General features: G+C 39.6%; 2 protein-coding genes across 2 annotated transcripts in view; one reads left to right on the top strand and one right to left on the bottom strand.

Annotated features, from left to right (window-relative positions):
- The window catches only part of usp13 (ubiquitin specific peptidase 13), a 28,882-nt gene extending 21,643 nt beyond the window's left edge, over nt 1-7,239 (top strand). Inside the window, exon 22 of the transcript XR_015067860.1 lies at nt 6,746-7,239. The gene's annotated coding sequence lies outside the window, so the exon portion shown is untranslated. The remainder of the gene's footprint in view (nt 1-6,745) is intronic.
- On the bottom strand, nt 354-22,395 carry pex5la (peroxisomal biogenesis factor 5-like a). The gene is made up of 15 exons (XM_085928551.1): nt 22,381-22,395; nt 21,250-21,354; nt 15,897-16,008; nt 13,265-13,462; nt 12,820-12,943; nt 12,089-12,182; nt 11,839-11,868; nt 10,408-10,503; nt 6,407-6,523; nt 5,137-5,280; nt 4,207-4,277; nt 3,277-3,495; nt 2,220-2,385; nt 885-1,042; nt 354-555 (listed from the first exon to the last, which is right to left on the bottom strand). The coding sequence occupies exons 1-15, from the start codon at nt 22,393-22,395 to the stop codon at nt 354-356; spliced, it is 1,851 nt and encodes a 616-aa protein (XP_085784677.1).
- Between the last annotated feature and the right edge of the window lie 467 nt (nt 22,396-22,862).

The following is a 22,862-nucleotide window of genomic DNA, read 5'->3' on the forward strand; positions in this document are numbered from 1 at the left end:
TGTGTGCAAACAGCAAACTGTACATGACGTTCCCTCTGTGAGATCACTCCCGGTTCAGCTCTGTTCCAATGACTGAGCTGGTTTTTAATTGACATAATTCTCTAAGGCATTGCTCGTACAATCTTCGCCCCACCCTTGTGCTCTTCGGGGTCCTGTGCAAATCCGTCACAAAGCAGTCACTTGGAAGAACCTGTCCTCAGAACAGCTCCAAGTTAATTGGGGTGGACGACGTGCATTAAAAAAAGAAACGGAAAATCTCCAGCCTTACATCCGATGCATTCTGATGTGTCCGCTTTGGGCTTTGAGCTACTGGCTAGGAGAAAAAATGCAATTGTCACTACCTTATTATTCCTTCATATGTCTAAGTTAAAGGCTTTCATGAGAAGATCCAGATCACCGATGTTTGCAGCCTGGAAGAGTTCAGGCTGGTCCATCATGGACAAAGCTATCCTGAGAGCGGCCCAGATGTTTCCGGACATGACCTGGTGGGATTGTTGTCGACTCCGGCTTTTCCGCTGAAGGCTGAGGGCCGTCAGGAAGTTGCTGGCTGCTTCTCTGGGGAAATAAATGCATTCGCTCTAGTTTAATTGGACGGCCTCAACATAATGACATTTGATTCTCCAAACGTGTTCAATATTATCAATGTCTATGTTTTTATTGTTCTGTTGGGTTGGACCTTCAGTGTGGTCACTCCTGAGTCCGTGATGTGTTTTTAATAACGACCTGAGCGTATAGTCGATGAGTGTGGTCATATTTGATTACTTCTCTAGAAGTTGTTTGGCAGCGATGACTCCTGCAATGCTCCAAGGATTCAACTTTGTCTCATTCAAACTCCCCCCCCCCCCCCCCCCCCCCCAAATTTGACCCCTGTAGCCGTCACTCACCTGTGTGCTCCGAGGTTAATGCAGCTGATTCCCAGGTTATAGCGAGACCTGATAAATCCCGGCTGCAGCTCCAAAGCTCTCGTGTACGCCTCTACCGCCTCTTCGCTTCGGTCTCCATTTGCCAGAGTGGCCCCTAGCCGGTTCCACAGCAAGTAATCCTGGGTCAAATTAAAAATCTTTGAAACTCTTCGAACGGAATTATCTGTTTTGCAACAAAATAAGCGACCTGTTTTTTTTTGTTTGTTTTTTTGCTATGGAAAAGTGACAAAACGTGAACGTCAGCTCCTGGCTCAACTAACAAGGGTAATTTAAGGAGAGCTCAGTTACATCACTCGGGGTGTCCTTGTGCTTGTTTGCCACCTGGAGGCAGGCACACACACACACGCACACACACACACACACACACACACACACACACACACACACACACACACACACACACACACACACACACACACACACACACACACACACACACACACACACACACACACACACACGCACACACACATGTATGCATGCAGAGGTCATGGTCAACGGCAGTACAGGGGCCCTTTATCTAAGGTTGAGCCTTGCAGTGGGGATATAATTATCTTCCTTTGTGTTCAGAGTTAGTTTTGCAGCAGGGGGGCAGATATTACCAAGTCAAATGTGGGAGGTTGGATTTAACGGTGAGTAATGTTCGTGCCGACCTGGGACATGGTCGGGGAGGACAGACGCTTATTTGCATCAAGGGGATGCAGAGACATGGATAAAGTTTGTGAATCGTCACACACTGATGTTTTTTTTTTTTCTCTCTGTTTTAGTATGTGAATGAGAGATGAGCACTTTTTGTCATATGTTGTAAGAATTCTGCTGATTTAATGCTTTGATGACATTTTCACCTTTGTGTGAACATGACATTTTACTTTTGCATGTGTATAAGCTGAGAGAGGAGTTCTCAAAAGAACGCCATCTATATGCTTCTGTGCAAATCGGTTTTTCTTTTGGAGTTTGAAGGTCAGCCTTTCAAATATCTGCATCCGTGTTTGCGAGAGTTTCTCTGAAAATGTTCACTTTCAAATTGAAGATATTCAGCTTTTTTTCCCCGTCTAATCTCTGGCATCATCTTGATGCCCTGATATTCTAACAACATTTGAAAACAAAACAAAAATTGTGTGACTGTTTTAAATGCATTGTTGACTCATACGAAACTTTACAAATAAATTCCAATAATGTGTTCCGAATGGAGACATTGAATTTAACATAAAAAGCCAAATATGGACTAGAGTAGCACCTATCTAAAGTCACATTTCCGTCTTTCCTCAAGTGACTGAGTTTGTGTAGCGGCAATACCTCAGGCCGTACTGACAAGGCCGTGTTGAAAGCATCCACCGCCTTGTTGAACTCGCTGCTGAGGTTGTAAAGCACCCCGAGGCCCGTCTGCAAGTCCGGGTCAACGGTGTCCGAGTTGTGCTGGACTGCCTCCAAGAAGAGTTCCTTGACCTCTGGTAGCACGGAGCTGTAGTCATGTTTACATCAACGTTAGGGCGGCATGTGACAGTGTTGTTGGAAGAAAACAAATAATCCCTTCTTGTCATTGAAGGTCTTTTTTTTTTTTCCAGATAAGGTCGGGCATTACAAATGCTTGGGAGATGGAGTAGATAATTGCCAAGAGCGGTTAACCAGCAGGGTTAAAGGAGAAAGATGGAGTGAGCAGAAGAAAAAAGAGAATAGGGAAGATTCCACATGGATTAGCGGGAACATCACAGTAATTGGGATGTACCTGTATCTCTTCACTTTGACTAGACGATTAATGATTTGATAGAGTGTTTCTTTTCCTCGGGAGAAGAATTAAGCCTTTTTTTTTATCTGATGTTCAAAGCTTAAAACCTTCATTTTAAAAGCTTAAGATAGAAGCGTCTCCCCCTAAAGCAGGGATTGAGAGTGGTCTGGCGAAGAGGGCACACTTGTCAAGATAGTGAAAGAATGCCAGAGTTGATGATTTCTAGTGCTTTGACGCACTTAATGGATGTCAGAGTTAAATCAATGAGCTTGTTGAACATATGATAAATATATAATGTGACATTGTGTTCTGTTGGTCAGCATTTTATTGGGTCACATTTTTGGCAGTTGAACCAATTTTCAAGGAGTGGGTAAAATCTTTTTTTTAAAAGTGAACCTAAACTCCAAAATATAACAGCCCACCATTTTGTTTACCTTTCATGCCTTGCCAACGTTGGACACATGGGACATCTTGCTAAATATATAATGTGACATTATGTTCTGTTGGTCAGCATTTTATTCTGTCACATTTTTGGCAGTTGAACCAATTTTCAAGGAGTGGGTAAAGAAAAAAATTTTAAAAAGTGAACCGACACTCCAAAACATAACAGCCCATCGTTTTGTTTACCTTTCATGCCTGCCAACGTTGGGCGCATGGGACATCCTGCGCTGGGAGTTTGGGGATCCCGCAAGATGGTTTTTGCCTTTCAGGAGGTGTTTGTATTTCGGATTGTGCCGCAGCCAGCGGAGCAAAGCCTCGCAGGCTTCGTAACGCATACCCGTGTTGGTCAGACTCACCGCCAAGGCCATGAGGGCCGTGAGATTGTTGGGGTGGAGCTCCAAACACCTGAATGAAAACGGGAAGCGGATGAAGTTACATGCATGAATCTGTTTTTGGATTAGCGTCCTTAGAAAGTGTTATTGTTTGTGACAGAGTAAAACAGATAAAGCAGAGTTGTTTTGGATGTACGTCATGGATTAGTTAAGAGTAAGAGAGAAGCCAGAAATAAGATTTAGCAAGATAAACTCATGTGCCAGTCTTAATCTCTGTTAATCTCATAGTAAATTATTTCACCCCAGTGTATTTAAAGGTGAGGGTTATATAAAATTGAAGTCAGAACACTTAAATCCCTTTGCACACAAATTTTCTTTCTTTTTATAATAAGTACAGAAACAAATGTAATTGCTTTGAAATAATTTAAAAATGTACAAACAGAATAATTATTTTATGCATAGCATCCAAAATTCTGCCAGTGGGGGCTCCAACAGGACTAAAGCCAGGTAAAATATCGAATCTGACTTCATACCAAAATATTGTGCAGACAGATGGCAGTTGTTACATAACAACAATGTGGATTGAAGCGACTCATATTTGACGAATAACTGTCTGTGAGATTAAGTGCAAAAACAGTCTCGAGTAATCACGTTTACTTGGGAAAGTACACTTTTTTTGGGGGGTTCGATTGCAAAGAACAATGTCGTTGATTTGTGTGGACCACAGAAAAGCGTTATTTTTACTTCGACACTTAACAGTTGCATCGTTTATTTATTTACTTACCTCTGTAGGGAGACAATCGCTGCCTGCTCATTCTCATTTTCGGCCTGAGTGGTCCCGAGCACTTGCCAAGCCTGCAGAGAAGCAATAAGGAGAAGATATAATAATGAAGAGAACCTTAAAGTCTCGCAATACTTTGTCATTCCGCCCCAAAAACTTCAATTAGATACAAACTTTGAATATGTTCTATATGTGAAATATGTACAGTAAATTTCCCAAATTCGCACTGGAGGGCAGACTGATTAATTTTAAATCCATAAATTTATTTCTGTAAAACCTCATGTTCTAACCAGTTAATACTAAAACTAATCTCCGCGCATGTCTTTTTTTTTTTTTTTTTAGTCCTGCTGTCTTAAATAAGGAGAGAAATAATTTCTCTGAGGTCTTTGGAGTGACGCAACGAGCGACTAAGCACCCCAGGTGGAATTTTGGAATCGTATTAGTTCCATACACAGAGGGATTATCCTTCCCCTGTAAAAATTGGTACGTTTCTGTATATTCTTGGGGATACCAAAAGAGCTTTATGCAAAGGCTTTGCTCTTTCAACCTGCAAAGAGGTCACTCCTGAAAATATGAAAAGATGAAGGGGAATAAAATGAAATGACCAAAGATTTTCCTCACTAGTCAAATGGAAATTGTCAGTACAGGCAAGTTAGGCCTTTTTTTGTTACAGTAAACAATTCAAGAAGGTGGAGGACATTCTAGGCAATCAGCGTTCAAGCCCGTGTCCTCTGAGAACAAAATCTGCCTCGCACAGCTGGTGGTCACTGAGGCATTTTTTTTTCTTTATGGTTTCTCTCAGCACGAGTCGAAGCTTTTTGTTCGCACTTGCCACAGTCCAGTTGACCTGTGCAATCATCATTGTAAAACATAAATATGATAGATTATTTCATTATTTTTCCAAATCGTTCAGCCTTTCATGAATGCATTCACCTCCGAATCGTGAGGGTCTTGCAAGACAGCCGCTTCCAGCATAAGCACCGCATTTGGCAAGTCTCCTTCTCGAGATTTCTTCAACCCTTCATCAAACGCATTAGGCAAGTCTTTATAAGGATTATCTGTGTGGAAGTAGTAACCCTGTCAGCAAAAAAAAACAAGTTCAGTGGTGACGTCAATGGATGCAAAGCTACGGCAAGGAATCGATGGTTAACACATCGCGGACTGGGTTCCCTGAGGTTTTTTTTCTCCTCGTCCTCTTTAAATGTTAAACTTTGAATTTTCCAACTGTGATTACCCCAGCGTGTTTACAGCTGCCTCAGAGCAAGACGACTTTGAAAGAACTTGCTCTGCGCTGGGATCAATCAGAAGGTCCCGTAAGTCGGCTCTCTAAAGACTTCCCCGTATGGGAAGGTCAACTCATGGGTGATGAGCTGTGCCGACAAACATATTGGCTTGTATTATTTATATGACACAGATGCTCAGGTGGCGTTTTGGAATATACAGCATAATGAACACAGTACGTTTCTGTTGAAAACTTTAGCCCACAGAAATCATAGATAAGAAGAAATCACTTTTTTTCTTACGACCTTAATCTTTCATTGCTGATTAGGAACATTTATAGAGTTCTACCGTTTCATAGTGAAGCATGCCGCATGAATTTTCAATCCAAATGTGAAGTTACAAACATGTTTTTTATTTACCCTGTCAAAGATTGCACAAATATTCCAAAGGACAGTAAAAGGTGATGTTTACAAATGATGCAGCACTGCTCTCTGTATGTTTTTTTTGTTCGACTCTGTTTTTCTCTGAAACTTCAAGTCTCACATGTTCACTTGTGTATAAAGGAAAACACACAGGTTAAAATTTTTTGTAATGAGGTGATTTGAAAATCAGAAACGGAAAGTTGAGGTTCTACAAGCCAAGGTAATGGAGCTATTCAACACAAACAATTTTCAATGAATAAATTTCAATGTGTTTCTCAGAAGCAAACATGTTTTCGATGAATAGACGGCATAAAAAAATAGAATCATTTTGGACCTCCTTTGCACAAGCTTATATTGTTATGAATTGTGTGCATACTTTATTGCACACTTAATTGCTTGCGCAAATGCTGATGATTATATGAATGTTGCAATAAATACAAAAACCTCAAGTGGAAGATTCCTCACTGCTTGTTTAATCTGTCAGTATGAATAATCAAAAAATGTAATATTTCCTACTATTATTGATGTGAGCCTGACTACAAATCAGAGACAATATTGACCTTCTCGTGAGGAGAGACCGTGGAGGGAATCTGGGCTTGCTCATTCTCCGTCAGCCAGTTTCGCCGAGCCAGTTCCTCCCACTCTGCTTGCATCTTATCCCAGAACTCTGTATCCGACTACGGAAACAGCGAGGGAGGGGGGGGGGGGGGGGGGGAATGGGAGATCAGGATGAAGCAAAGGGGGAGGAGTCAAGGAAGGGAGAAAAACAGAGGTGAAAGAATGACTAGTGCACATGACATAATTTCAAGTGACATTTGCGTTTCACTTTTGCTGACCAAATACCGAAAGGTTGCCATGGATGAAATATGTAATACGTGTTTCACTTGTTTCTTCTACAGAGCACGTCTTTTTAGTTGATGTGGGCGCTCCATTCATCACGCTGTCCACGATTCTTGGCCCAACTGGAATGAATGATGCCAATCAGAGTGGAACAACCGTCTGCGTCTCACTTATTGGCTCGTCCATTGTCAGAAACACACGAGATGAAAGATGGGGGCCAAAGTCCTTTCTTTCATGTCTGTGACTGTATCTACTGACAATCTAGACGAGATCACGGTCGAGATCCACGTCGAAGGAGTATGTGTCATAGGTCTTCTCATCTCCTCTCTTCAGAGGCTGCCGAATGACACCGAGGCCATTGTGGCTCCTGACGAGCAGCCACGGCAGGTAATTGGCGGCTGCTGACACTTCAAGCCAAATTGCCTCAAGGTGATTGTCATGGTTGCCACTTTTCACATATCAAATATCAAATATGATATGATTGGAGCCACACTGTGCGGATAGCGTACATCTCAATTCTCTATAAATTAAAACAGTTCTTAAGTGTCTTGCTGAAATGTCAGTGGCATGCTTCCATCTTTTTTTTGTACATTACTAAATTGGTTTGTTGTGATGTGGTTTTCCAATTCAAAATGATCAAGCTAATATTGGGTTATTTATACCCAGTGCATTGGGTTAAGGATTTGACCCAGCATGTTGGGTAAATATTTTGATCCAACAGTTTTTTACCCTTTCTATCTGTTTTCTAATTGGGATGGGCTATCTCCGAGTTATCTTGACACTGGCCAGGAATCAAACCCACCGCCTCTCGTTTACACAAATTCAATTTAAGAAACTCCATCTGATGTATAGATTATCCATCACCACACTCCAACAAATGCTTCTAAAATATTACACAGAGGAGTGTTTTTTTCCCCCACCCAATTTTAAAAAAATTAAATAATTCTGGGCTTGCCAGTTTAATTATGGGAAACAAGGCGAGGTAATTTACAACCCATGTAGTATTGAAGAGAACTGTTATGAATACAAATGTTACATGGGAATGAACAGCAGGATGCATGCTCGATATAAAAATGAATGGGCCGTGACGTAAATGCATGTTGACGACACCGATGCTGACGATGTCAACGTGTTGAGAATTTATGCAAAGCCAAACAAATGTTTGCCTCAAGGGTAATTTACAATTCATCATTCATCATTCATTCAGGATTGCACATGAGGGAATAATCTGTCTCACTTTGTTGTAAATGATGATTATGAATTCCAGATCAAATAAGAAGGATATGAGGAGTAGACATTAAAGGCTGTAGAAGCTAGATGAGAATACTTTTAGAAAAAAAAAATCTAAGGAATGAAAGCGGTTATCCCTCTTGACCCTACATCACCAAAAGTTTAATTACTTATCAGTGACACAAGAAACCTCACCCCCAGCATTTCCAGAGCCGGGCCGCCCTGGCCTTTCAATGCTAACAAGCCCCCCGACAGCTCTGCGAGGCCAGTCCTTCCTCGGCCGGACCAAAATAGAAAGCCGGCGACCCGATAATGGAATAACACACATTTATCGGACATAGTGCCCCGCTTGTATTTTTGCTAGAATGCAATTACCCCTGATGTGAATGTCTGTGATAACACATAGTTCAGCACGTGCAGTTTTTTTGTTCTGTCGGCTTAAATAAAAGGCAAGTTACTAGGGCAGCAACTTCCGTCAGGCTTTTTGTCAGCAAAGATTGATGTTCAATTTGATTTACAGCTAGTATTCATTGTTCGGAGTGAGATTTAGCCATTGGAAATAAATACAATAAAATATCAACTTCAAATGACATATGTTAGATTCATTAAAGACTCTAAATTAGTGTGGCATGTGAGTGTCAGTGGTTTTCTACATAGGCCTTAAATTCCAGCTTGCACAATATGTGCTGTAGAAAATGCATGAATTTACAAATACAAGACTGACAGCAATAGATGAGTCTTTGAACTTTTGCAAAATTAGACACATAATTGTACTAGAAATTAGCCTACAAATTACTGCAGGATAAATTTTCAGCCATCTCTCAGACAGATTTAACTGTCTTGCAGGCTGTAATTGGTGGAGCAGTCCAATTGCTTTTAGTTATCCAGAGATAATAATCTAAGAGTCATTCCACCAGAATAGAATAGAAAAAACTTTTATTATATATTAAATTTCCCCAAACCTTTTAGGGGGGGGGGGTAAAGTCATTAACATTTGAGAGCACACTAGTTTCTGTTTGCACAAAAACTAACCACTAAATTGCTGCCGATCATTTTGAGCAAAACTTTGCTCACATTGAACTGTTTTAACCTAAATTGAAAGAAGCCAGTTAAGAGGTTAACTGCATTATTTCTCCCCATTTATATGTGGATTGAGAGCATCATCTAGCAAACAACTCACTCAGCATCTGATAAAAACAAGAACGCATCGGGCTGATGTCGCAGAAGATAATAGGTAATAATAGAGTGCGCACATCCTGCTGTTGTTTTAATCAAGGAAATGCCATGCTGCAGAAAACCCAGTCGATGTTTTATTTCCACTCAGGGAGTCCTATTTCTTATTCATCACAACCAAAACAAGTCACAATTTATTCTGCATTATCCAAACGAAGCATAACAATACCAGATGGCCAAAGTAATTGAAAGTGTCCTAATGTCGCATGAAGAGTCACTAACCCACCGAGAAAACGTTTCATCACCCAGCCATCGTATTCTTTTAAAGCCGTTTTTCCATTCCTCATTTCATCCTCTTCTTATCTATAAAGCCGTAAAAGGCTACATTTACTATCATCAGTGGCAATTTAGCAAAATGGATGAAATTTGTGGGCGATTTCACGTCGAGTCCCTCTGAGGGTTTTTGTCTACTTTATCAAATGGAATAGCAGAAAGCCTACATGCCGGATTGACATCCTTTTGGTGTTACGCTTGTTGTGTCCCGATTGTGTATATGCAGCAACTGAGATGATTTGATTGTGGATATTGATGAAATATGAACCTCAAATGCCTGACCACTGGCATGAAAATTCATCCTCAATGGAAGACTGCGCTCATTCCAAGCCGGGAGGTTTATGTTACAGATCGATGAGTTATGCTCCGGAACACGTCTATCTCCAAATCTCTTCGCTAACCTGCCCTGCAGCTGATCCCAAGACAAATATTTTGAGGTCTTACGGCTTACACAACCTGTGACATCAGCGCTAATTTTAGGATGGAATCCCCCAAGTGGGCGAATGCGGCGCTCTTCTACTGCTCCTCACACTTTCTGACCATTTTTTGCTATCCCTGCTCTATTATTCATCAGCACGGTATAAAACAACATGTAGTCTTTGGTTCAAGAAAAAAAAAGAGGCTTTTAGTTCCAGAAGGAATTAGAAAAATCCTGAAAATAATTTGTACGACTCGGGTTGAATCGATATGACCTTGAACTAAAAATGGCAAAAGTCAAACTCAATGTGCACACATATGAGCAGATTTGATGTGAATTGATTTATGTTTTGGGAAGTGGTTTGTCCATCTGCCTCACAGTTCTGAGATTTGGGTTCGAATGTCCATTCCGGACATCTTACCGTGCTTGCGTGGTATTACTCTGGCTTTCTTCCACATCTTTTACATACCATACCCTTGATAGCATGTTTGGATTTGGTTCTGTGACTCCATTAGACATAGAAATACTTTCTGTACCTCTCCCAAGGCTGAGCGACAGTCTGCCTACCTCCACAGCAGCCTTGGCTCGCTCAAACTCTTCTTCTAGAGACTGATGTCTGGAAAGGAGGGCGCTGCCCCATCGCTGATCCTTGGTTAGACGAGCCTGTCACGCACACAAACGCACAATTCATTGTACAGGATATTCGTATATGCAGAAACGCAGTTCATTAATCATCCATATATAGCCCATTATGCACACACACACACACAATCAGCCAGAGGGAGACAGGCAGGGAGAGTGTGCAGGGGTCAGCCTTCTCTGCTTTCTCAGGGACGAGTGAATATCTCCTCCTCAACAAAGCTTCTGACATGCTTTAGCTCAATCACTCGTGTCAGCATCTCAGCCCAACTCTCGCCATGCTATACTCAGCCAACCTTTCTGGGGTTCAACCCCAAGCCGTCCACTTTTGTGCACCTGCACATGCAACCCAACACCTCACAATACGCTGACGGCCGCACAGGTGTAACTTCAAACGTCCCGTGACTAAATTTAAAACAGACCCGCTCAGCAAAACTTCTGTTATATATATACATTAGTCCAGGGTAGGTTAAACGATTTCACATTAAGGAGTGTGATTTATTGCAATGACTATATAGACTCAACCTAATAAAACATTAGGTCATCAAATCTATTCCAGACACTGAAGAACTAACAGGCCCATGTGGAGTGAGTGATGTCCCCTTGAATGGGTAGCATAATCTCAGTATTGATGGATGGATAGATGACAGTAGACTTAAAATTGCCTTTATTCTTTTATGTTTCTTTTTGAAACTCATTTTGTGAAAAGTACGTTGACTTAATCGAGGAAAATTCACCTCAAAAATCAATCGAGGGCAACTCATTTATGGATGAAATGACTCTTCATCATCTTGGAAAACACTTGATTATTCTGGGGGTTGATTTTTTTCCATAGACTTGTTTTGTAAATTACACCCAAAACAAATTTTCAGTTATTGCATGCAGCTTGTATGAGTATTTTGGATACCTACAAAATAGCAGGAGACTTCTTCTGTCTGTGAACTGTGCAACTCTTGAGCCCAAATATTTGGAATGTTTGTCTGCCAATAACTTCCATCCATCCTATCTTTAATACTAAATCAATTATTAATAGGGGTGGTGAAAAGGTGACATATGTTTAGCTAGCTCAGTGAGATCAACACTAATGCGCTCAGAGTAAGACGGCTCAATAATTCATTGGCTATTAATCTAATAATGGCATCAGAAATAAGACCCCCAACGCAGACCTGTAGACATCCAACCGGCGCTTCACATTTGGACCATGTAGCACTACCAAAGACCAAAAGCACCACCTGTCAGCTTCAAGTCAAGCCACTCATTTTGGAAGTCAAATTTCATGACATGGTGCGATGCTGTTTTGGCGATGCAAATGTTTTAACTTTTTCCATATGAAATGAAAGGATGCATAGGGAGGCTTACATGTCTTCCACTAATATACTGTCTGTTGAGCTGAAATGGAAGAATTGTAGCTGTTAGGGCAAATGACGGCAAAACAATCACACACAAACTTGAAGGGTTAACATGCAATAGTGCTTTGTTCCAGGGTATAATGTATGTTCATGTAATATTTCCTATATCACTTTTAAATGATATCGACATCAAATGCAGAGAGTGTATACAATAAAAAGTGATTACTCCCAATTTGTAATCACACAGACGGAGAACTTACTTGAGATGCAAGGGCAGACTCGGGTTCCGCTTTGGTGTTTGCTTCCACGCAGTTTTTATTCAATGGCTCTAATTGGGTTTTAGAATCAAGGGACCTGAAAAAGTGACGGAAATTAGCACTAACAATCCAAGTTTTTAGTTGATATTATACTAAATCTGTTCAACACTCATTCTAAAGAAATATAAACATATACAATATTATATAATACACACATAAAATGACAACTTATCCACATTTAAGTTACAATATTTTATACTGAGTCCTAAAATGAAAAGGACACCTGTTCAAGGACAACAGAGCGGAAGGGATGTGCAGCAAAGTCCTGAACAAATTGAAGACAGTCTAATGAAATTTTGTTGAGACAGCTGAAGAGCAAGTCTGGAACAGTAAAACAATATATTGACCATGGCAAGGCCTGATCCAATATGAGCCCAAGATTTCTTAAGATGTGGGGTACATATTTTTAGAAAATGACCCTAAATTGATGGCAACCTTAGAAATTATTTCTGAGGTCTTCTGCTTGCAAGTGGTATGATTTGCTGATGTCATCTCTAAAAACCTGTGTGTGAAGCGCAAAGAAGATGGGCCCTTAAATTGACCCCTGCGGAACACCACAGAAAAGGGAGACAGACTCCGACTCGCCTAAGTGCCGTGAGCCTCAAGTAACGCCAAGAATTCTGAACGCTGCCTCCACTATTTTGTCACATGACAGTGTGCAGGACAGTGCTTACCATAGAAATTCATTTGAAGAGTTTTTTGATGAACGCCGTCTCTCCAATTTCCACTTTCTGTTACCGTTCTTCTCAGGGTTGGGGTTCAACTCTTCCCATTTATCCAACGGTGAACCAATGATCGCTGCACTCAAAGATAAGCGTTAACGAAATTGGCATAGGAGGCGTCTAAAATAAAGTTGTTTTTGAAAGAATGTAATTTTGGACTCTCAGACTACTAAGGGTCTGAAAGGTTAAACAAAGCCTGAAAAAATGACAATTAGTACTGAGAGTGCTCTAAAAGTAACATCTATTGGCACTTCAGACATATTTACTTTTCTTGAAACATCAAGTTGCTGCCATGAATTATTCATTTAACATACAGCCTAATTAGTTCCCAATGAACACTCCATTCCGCTGAAAGTGTTTTGACAGTTTCTTCACAATATTTGCACAGTGTCCATACCGGAGTCCAGTGATGCTCTCTCTGTTGTCCGCATGCTCTGTTCCAGCTCCACCTGGATCAGCTCTGTCTCTGCGTTTTTTTTCCTGTGCGGGCTTTTTTGCTTGTCGCTCCGGGATGAACGAGGACTCTTCCTGTCTTTGTTGTTTCTCTGCTCGCTTGGCTCGCTGAGATCCAGTAGGTCCAATGTTGACGAGAGAACTGCCAAGACAGCACTTTTTATTGGAGCTTTCACGCTGTGTACATCTAAATTTGTTTGGCAGTTTTATCATTTCAAAACCTGGCTTCCGTTGGAGTGTGATGCCCAGAAAAAAAAAGAAACCAATTTTAATTTCATATTTTCCCATAATATGCATTAATTGCCAAATGTAGACCACAGTATTTTCTCATGACTTTAAAAAAAGAGCTTTTCATTTGCACACTTGATGCCAGGCATAGTCACAAACTATGTTTGGAAAAACAGCAAGCGACTACTCTGTATAAATTACAACATAAAAAGAAAAGTCACTGGATAGTCGCCACTGTTGGAAACAACAACATATTTGCAACTGTGCAAATAAATTGGCCATTAAACTTTCAGATGAAAGACTATGTTGGTCTGAAAAAAAATGTGGGTGATTCAGCATCTAAAAAAAAATCCAAATACATATGTGAGGCCGATAAAGAGGAGCATCTTTCAATTTAATGGACTTTTATGATGCATTTTATGACCTCGGAATAGAAGGCCAACAACATCAGTGTGTGATTCCTTGTCTTGTCTTCTTTCTGTTTTAAATTTACTGCAACCTTTTCGAACACAATTAGACACGTTGCAGTTTAATAAAAAATAATCCCCCAATACTCGACATAAAAAGACATAAAAATCACACAGTGGTAGTTTTGAATTTCTTTTACAATTTTTTTAATAGCTGTAGCCTACTGTTTTGTTTCATCAGTGCCATTCACACACACTCTTAATGGTTTCTCCTGATTGCCGCTAATTTTTCTATACACTGGGTGGTAACTATTAAAACTCCCATTTGTAGAACCTCAGTGAAAATGGTGAGCCACTCTGTGATTCTTTGCCTCATGTAAGGAGAGCTCAAAGCTGTAGAAAAATGACGAGATAATTGGCGTACTGCTGTTTCGTGATAACCAGCTGAGAGCGTTTGTTGACTGAAATCTAAGCGTAATCAGAGCGTACGCTTGTCGCCCGTGACTTGTGCTATTTAGATGACAAGTGCAATTACAAATATGGGAGGGTCGGGTGCACTCAAGGAAAGAGCTTTCCTGAAGAGGTTTTAGTATCAAAAAGAAACAAGAAGGTTTTCAAAATGTTTTGACACGGTTGAGTTTACATTAATGAGACTGGCAAAACAATTGCTCAGATTGTGAGGTTTTATCTATACATGGGATTTTATTTATGCTGCTTGGAAGAATGTTTTGCAGTTCAAATAATACATCAAATAAAATATGTGAAGTGGTCGTATGACTACATATTTATTCATTTTTAAAAGTTGACTTACAAAAATTGGGTTTCTTTATTTCCTTTTTTTTTCCTGTGCAATTCTTTTGGAAAATTAGAACCGACAAATTAGACCAGCATTTCCCCTAGCCCAGACAAAAGTATGCACAGACCTCCTGACTACCCAGAAATGAACAGAACAGTACTAAAACCAATAGAGAACGATGACAACATTTTTTTTCTTTTTTGTCAGACAGCAATACAAGTCTTGACATAATGAATTTAGTTTTATTGAATTATGGTCTGCTCTTACACTAATACCACATACGCATGACAACTGAAGCAGGAAAGTGCTGACAAGAGGACAAAATATATGGATATGGAGAGAGGATGAAGGGTGATGAGAAGCTTCTCTTGAATAAATCACTTTAAGGAAACAGACATGCACAGCATTGAGGAGCTTTGTTTACATGACATTGCCTCCTCCCAGGACAAGATGACTGTCCATCCATCTATCTCTTGCTCCTGCTTGCAGTTAAGATGAAGCCAATTTTTGTGTGGCTGACTGAGCAAGGAGCTGACTGCAGCCTGGATCGAGCGCAGACGCTAACATGAACACGTAGCATGCACAATGCATGACAGTCAGCTCCATGAACTACAATCAGTGACCCATGAAGCTAAACTTGAAATTTCTCCAGCACCTATAAAAGGAAAAAAAAAAGAAACACGCAAGAGATCCGCTTGTGGATTTGCATACATATATCTGAGCTTGTAATTAAAATTCTACATTGCTTTTCTTCACTTGCTTACTCCTGCTCAGTATTATTCACTGCTTCTTCAGTCCATCACTTTGTGTGATAGGTTGACAGAGGATCACACCTAAATCCACTCCACTGGCACATATCAAAACTGTAGGAGGACGCCAGTTTTGCATAATAGGATAGAAACCTGACTAGTTTGGTGCCCAAGAGCTTTTTAAATCCATGAAAAAATACTTTACAATCTACTGTCCATTCTATTGATATTAGAAAAAAGGAACTATATCACGTTGCTGCTTTTTTAAAAAATATATATTTTATGCATGACACATTTAAATCGATGTTGGTTAATTTCATTTGGACAGTCTTGATAAGTGTTGTTTTATTTGATCTTTTCCAAAAAATAAATAAAAATACATTTTGTGTGTTGTACCTGCTGTGTTTGAAGTCACTGGGCGGGAAAGCCCATCACACTTGGTCTCGCAGAGAAAATCATCAATGGATGGACTCAGAAGTGGGCGACTTTCTTGTTGCTCACTCACCAACTGGAAGGACAAAACAAAAACAGATTAAAGAATCAACTGCTGTGACAAGAAGCGGAAAGTAATTTAATATTTCATTGTAAATTGTTGTGGAACATTTTTTGGAAAATATAGTAGTTTACAGGAACTGGTATTTAAAGCTAATACAACATTCATATTTTATTCGAAGCCATTTTCACACTCATAATCATTTATTCAGGTTGAAATTATTTTTATTGATTCTGATGAATGAGTAGTTGACCACAAACAGAGTCTTGCCTTTAGGGAAAATTCTGTTGAATAATACAAGAGTTTAATATAGTTACGTTGTTGCAAGAAAAATAATGAAAACCTTTAATCACTGTTCACTACTGTTTGACCTCAAATCTGTTTGTTGTATAAAAACACAGCAACAAAGAGGAAGAAGCAGCAGTACACAAATTAAGTAGAAGAAAATGTCAAGAGGAGATTTTAGCAATTACTATAAAAGCAACATGGAAGGGAAATTCATCTAATCACTCTTAAATGAAAAAAGTTAGAGAGAAACTGAGGTTCAAATGTAAATCTTCACTCCTGAAATTCACAAAAATATAAATAACAGTATCTGAGTTTGTTTTTTTTCCTTCAGTGTGTTGTAAAAGTCAACATTCGCCAATCTGCAATCAGCTTTTAACAACACAAATTATGCACACACTAGTTGCCCCTGAGAGCCAACCTAACTCGGCTTTATCAGAGCCGCTGGATGTGCCCCAAACAAGAAGCCAACATTGCTCCTCTCTCTTCTTAAACCATATAAATGCTAATCATTTTTTTTTTCACCAGTCTTGTACAATCTTTCCAATGCATTGCTGCTGAATCGGCGCTTCGTAATTTGGAAGCTAAGAGCCAATTGTGTCCTGGAGGAAAGGTAAGCAGCATGGGTGTGTGGCATTGTGTGTTTGGCAGCAAGGAAATTTGACATTTGCTGTGTTGTAGCCCTCAGGGCTGCATTTGCATGTGGAATTTTAATTAAATGGGTGGTCGTTTTTACATGACACTTAATATTGTGAATCTTGACAATTAGTTTTATGCACATTTGAAGAGCAAACTTTTGGTGCTTGGAAAATTACAATGTTCCATATGATTATTTGTTGTTCTGCAAACTTGCTGAGCCAGCACAGGTGATTTCACTTTGTGCTGTGTTAGAACAAAACTTTCATTTTGCAGGATGTCTCAAACGCAAATTGTGATGCAATTAACAAAGGGTTGTTGTGCTCCATGTTTATTGACTGACTAAAAGTTTGTTTGGCTATCTGTAATTGAATGTGACTGCAGGTTAGGCTATTAATAATTGAATATTGACCTTTTACGAAAACAGTGAGTCATTCCAAAGAGTATCAGCCTTAATTAAATGTGATCATAGCAAGAATAATCCAACGGCCACATTATAATGAGTGGGTAGTATTAATGTGGTAGGCCAGGTTTTTCCCAGTGAAGCTTTTTGGTTAAAGAAAATAAATGGAGTAAACATCAGTAAAACTTTAATTGTGTTTGTGTGGTAATAATAGCTCAGAGGTATGGCTCCCCAAGCTGCGGTCTATTTATGCTAGTTAATTTAAACTCGCTGTGAATCTGAGCTGGTCGTTGGCTGTTTGACAGTAGCAGTAGGTGAAATAAGCAGTTGCAAATAAACAACTAAATGAGGTGCGATGACAGAACTATTTTTGCTGGACCCTCCATCTTTTAAACAGCTCTTCCAATTTAGGAAAAATTTATCAGGATGCTCCCCCGCCTCTTTCTTTTTGTCCCCGAGAATATAAAAACATTTGTATATGTCGGTCTGCTTGCTGTCAGAGTGATCTTTACAGTGTTGTGACTGTTTGAAGGTCAGCACTGTCAAAATGGCCACATGCAGACATTTCCATTCTCACCATCAGTTTTGATTTGGACAATATTGAGATGTTGACAGATGCTGCTGTTTCTATCTACAGTATATGGTGCAGGAACTATCAGTCTCGCTGGCTGTCTGGAAAAAAAAATAGTACTGGTCATTCCCTCGAGCTAAACATCTGGAAAATGAGGAGAGAAGTTTGTCCATATTAGTCTGGGGAGTTGCTTTGTGCACAAGTTTCATACAAACACCAATTAAAAGTTGTAAGCACCCCACTATCTCTACACGGAGATTAACATTTACTATTGTTGCATTTTCATGGCGTATGTCTTTGTGTCTCTATGCAAAGCAATTAGTCGACAAGAACTTTAAGGAGTGATCTAGTAAATTATGTAATGGCAAACTTCTACTAATTGAATCGCTCGGGCTTTACTCAAGAGATCCTTTTAGATGTTGCTGTCAAGGGAATGGCATGAACTTTGTCAGATCCTTCAAGGTGAGCTTGGAATAGGTTACATAAAAGGAAACTTCAGTAAAGACGTAAAGCTATTGGGTGGAACTTGGAGGCTTTTACAGCCGGTTTCATTCAGTTGTTTTATCTTTAGCTTGTATTTAATAATTCAGTCTTTGGAATGGCTCAAAATTGGTCATCTTTAAACTCCAGTGGGTTGTAGCCAATCCTGATTATTCATTTTATGCCTTAATACAACTTAATGGGATTTAGTTTTCACTTTATAGTCATTTTTCACTTTTTTTTTTTTTGAACCAGCATTAGAATGAATTATCAGTTTGAGACTGAAAAGGCCTCGGTAGCAACACAGCTCAGTTGGTGATCCGGATACCTGCTGGTGTGACCTTTTTAGATGTCTGTTGGCCTAGTTCGTATATTATTGATATACATCGTGCAACCAATTCTCCAAAGCCTTAACTCTTGGAGGAATTCATTTTGGGGGAAAAAATGCCTTGAATGTTGCAGTTTGACCATGCTAAGGATTCTTAGTGACGTGTATCATAATGATTCTATTCTTCTACCCCTTCTTCTTTGCATCTTTGTGTGTTTGTGTACCTCACATAAGGGAGTGCTTTAATTATGAAATAGTATTGACGTATCTTTTTATTTTGTTGCATTTCCCGTAGGTTTGATAGCCATCTGTGTGTACCATTTTAGGAGAGGAGCATTGTGATTAGCTTCTTCGATAATCACGATTCTCAGCTAATCGCGATTCTAAGCTATTCAATGCTTGTCACTTGTGATCAAATGTTTGAGTGGTACCGTATTTTCCGAACTATAAGGCGCATCTTCAATGGCTGGCCCATGTTGAAACTGTGTCCTTATATAAGGCGCACCATTAATGCATCATGTCAGATTTTTTTATCCAAATCTAATCATTCTCCATTGTATCTTTTTTATTTCAACTTCAGACGCAACCAATTACTTTAGAATCACAAAATAATAATCCATAGTATTTTTGATTCATCATTTAGTCTTCAAAGGGCCACTTATGATTGATGTCTTCGGGCCAGTTTAAATTTAGGAATTTGGTCCATATATAAGGCGCACCGGACTATAAGTCGGCTTTGGAGAAATTTTAGTTTTTTAGGTGCGCCTTATAGTCCGGAAATTACGATATATGAATGTTTTTGTGAGGTGTAAAGACATATGAGTGGTTTATGAATGTTTTTGTGAGGTGTAAAGACATATAATGGTTGTAATGTAACATTTCATGTGAGACAGTTTATGTAACCTTGCTGCCAAATTTAATGACGTGTTTTTTCTCAAATACAAGCGAAGGCTTTCTGGGAGGTTGTGTCCGAGGATCTCACCCCTGACTCAGTAAAATCCAGTGAGATCTACACAGTAATGTGCTTTTCAAATAGACTTGACTTGACCTGACATGTGGCGCGAGGAGCCTTAGCCTGTCACTTAGCTTCTGTCATTTGCTAAGTGACATCACACCAGGGCACGATGCCCTTTCAAAATGAAGAATTGGACCATCATCATTATTTTTTCAGGGATTTGTATAAAAAAAAAAATATTTAGTGGATCCAGCATGCATTCCCATTGTGTGTGTGTGTGTTAATGTTTGTGTGCATGTTAGTGTGTGTCTGTGGTGTGTGTGTTTTGAAGACCTTTAAAAAATTGCACCGCCAAGCCAAGAAGAAATACACACAATCTAATTGTTTTTTCGTGCTTGCCTCGGTTCAGGTTTAAATTATTAACCAACTGCTCTCTGACACACAATACTGTCTTGAAACAACTGCTTCATTCAGCATGAATGGGAAACTAAGCAAAGGCGGTATACTGCATTGTATATAAAAAGAGACATATTTGGTTTGAAAGGTTTTGCACAAATTGGGATTAAGAATAATTTACCTTTCCATTCAAACAAAACAATCACTTGGGACATGTACACTTTAACATACGTTTGCATTTTAATCAATTCTCATTCGAATTTCGACCTGAATAATAATTTATTTCCCATTTGATAGCATACTAACTGCTGGCATGTAAACATTTTAGGCTTCAGTGGTGACACCCAAAGTAGTCAAATGAGATTTGTGTATCCTTCAGCAACAATGCAGAGCCATATGTTAATTTTGTCTCTCGAGTAGCATCATTATCTTGGTTGTGACAACTGATCAATGAGAAATTGCATTAGGAAATCAATTGACTATAAAACAGGTTATTGAATCAGACAGAAATACAAGGTGACATAAAGCAGCGTGCAAACCTTTTTTTTTTTTTTTTTTTAAACAATCACTGTGAGAAGCAGCAGGATACAATGAGTCCTATCAGTACAGGTGTTTGTGTGTGTGGAGCGTTTGCGAAGACCTTTTGAGATGTTAAAAGTTAATGAGGAGGTTTATCAGAGTTGATTATTGAGATGAAATGCGTCTTGACCCCGTTGGTAATCCCTCCTGGAAACAGGCCAAGAAGATATTGACATAAAGGACTGCAGCATTTTTTTTGTTCGAGATGTCTAAATTTAGTACCAGAGACTTCAGAATAAAAGCCACAATGTTTCCGTTGTGATTAAGCGCTGTGATGCGGCTTATTTGCATATTTTCCAAAACCATGTTTACTGTTCAGTCGTCGATGAGTCAGCAATTTTGCATTAGAAGGCACCCGCATTGAAATAAAAATATTCATGACGTCATCAATTCATCTAAGTCCACGTGATCACCTTAACGATGACTACAACAGACCAGAAGTCATTCAACCTTCTACACAGAGGAGAATACTAGAATTGAACCTTAAAGTTATCAAGTGGAGATCCTCAGCACCAGCATCTGTCTTAGATATACACAGCAATCAGTTTATTTTTTTGCATCCGTACAACCAACACAGGAGTACAATTCACTCAGAGCGCATGTTCTGAAATGATTCTGCCCACCTTGGTAGTCACCGTGAGGAGGGGCTTGCCTTCTGAAGACGCCTTACTTGGTATCTCCTTCAGGACCATGGCAACAGTCTTATCTGCAGCCCTAGAGTCTTTGCCCTACAACAGTGAAATCAACAATGACTTGTGTCAGGACAGTTCAGGTTTGACAACTCAATGCATCGCCCTCATCCGGGACATCTTACATATAAGACTTTATCTTATGATGATGGAAATACCAGAGCGCTTGAGACGCTCCACAGTAACGAGACATCCACAAGACTATGACGATGAAAAGTCACTGCACAATGTGTTGACTTGAGACTGTGATAAGCGTGATTATCCACACCGGTACTTAACACCACTATGATGGCGACGTATCACATGGCGATAACTGATTTTGTATTGACAGATGACACTGCATGGCTTTGGGTGGGGGTGTGTGTGTGTGTGTGTGTGTGATGTTGGCAAGCACTCCATATGATAATAAAGCCTCCATATTTACACATCAGCTTAGCCAGTTGACGCTTCATACCAAAAGAAAGCCGTGCAGTAAAGAGCAAACGGCTCCTTTGGATTGCTCACTTGTAATATATTGGATCAATTCCAATTTTCTGATACTAAATATTGACTCAACAAACGATATCTTCCGCTAATCAGTAGCGTAAAGTAACAAATCACCATTCTTATGGAAGCGTTATCAATGCCCCGCCTTCACAACAACCTATTTAGATGTGATAGCTCCCAAGGCCACCTTGCATAACTGCAAAAGTGTAAGTTGTGAAATTGATTTTGGCTGATTATATACTCCAATTTCCACCCGAACTTTTTAATCACAGTATCTTGGGTACTCCTTGACATTGAATTTGCCCACAGCAAGGAGCTGCCTCTATTGGCGCTGTGGCAGTTAGACTCACAGATGTTCACTGGAGGCACAAACCTCTGCAGGCCATTAAATTTGGTGATCAAACAGGGACAAAGCCTTTTTTTGAAGTGACTTTAAGCAGGAAGCCCTAATGGCATCATTCTAAAAAAAACAACAACTTTAGAGCCTGGGTTTGACTTGCGAGATATGTAATTTGTGCCATTCTTCCAAGAATTCAATTCAGTTCGCTGTTGTGCTGTTTTTGTGACCTTTACAATAACCTGAGTTGTCCCCATGAAGGATGCAAGCTTATCCAGTGAGAAGGGATTAGTCCAGCCTTCATCACGAAGGGCTGAAATCTTTGTCCCTGGTGTATTACTTTCTTACTTTTCCCTCCCTTTAAAACGGAATAACAGATGGAGGCAACTGCGTTTGCTAAATTTGTGAAATTCAGTTGTATTGAACTTTGAAGAGTTTGTTTTCAAATATTTATTGAGGTACAATTTTGATTAAACTTTCATGTGCGTTAGATTTTAATTGAATCATCATTTGAGAGGTTTTTTTTTTATTCTATCACCCTTTAGTGTAACGTGTGCAATGTTATAGTGGCTTACAGTAATATTAAACAAGTTTTTGGTTTCACACTTTTAAGGTTAAAGATAAGCATAAATAAGTTTGATGTTTGCACAAACTACAACATAAAATGTTGTGCAGTTAAAGTCTCCTTAAATCCAATGCGGTATTTCATTGACTGTTAAATATG

Source organism: Syngnathus leptorhynchus, chromosome 13, assembly GCF_054491065.1.
Source record: "Syngnathus leptorhynchus isolate UIUO chromosome 13, UIUO_Slep, whole genome shotgun sequence".
NCBI classification, from domain to species: Eukaryota; Metazoa; Chordata; class Actinopteri; order Syngnathiformes; family Syngnathidae; genus Syngnathus; species Syngnathus leptorhynchus.

What these genes read in the sequence shown, in the direction of transcription:
- pex5la (XM_085928551.1), bottom strand. An exon ending in TCCTCACGGTGACTACCAAG is followed by an intron (nt 16,009 to 21,249) that starts GTGGGCAGAATC and finishes TTGTCCTTCCAG; the next exon opens with TTGGTGAGTGAGCAACAAGA. An exon ending in AGTATATTAGTGGAAGACAT is followed by an intron (nt 10,504 to 11,838) that starts GTAAGCCTCCCT and finishes TGTGCGTGACAG; the next exon opens with GCTCGTCTAACCAAGGATCA.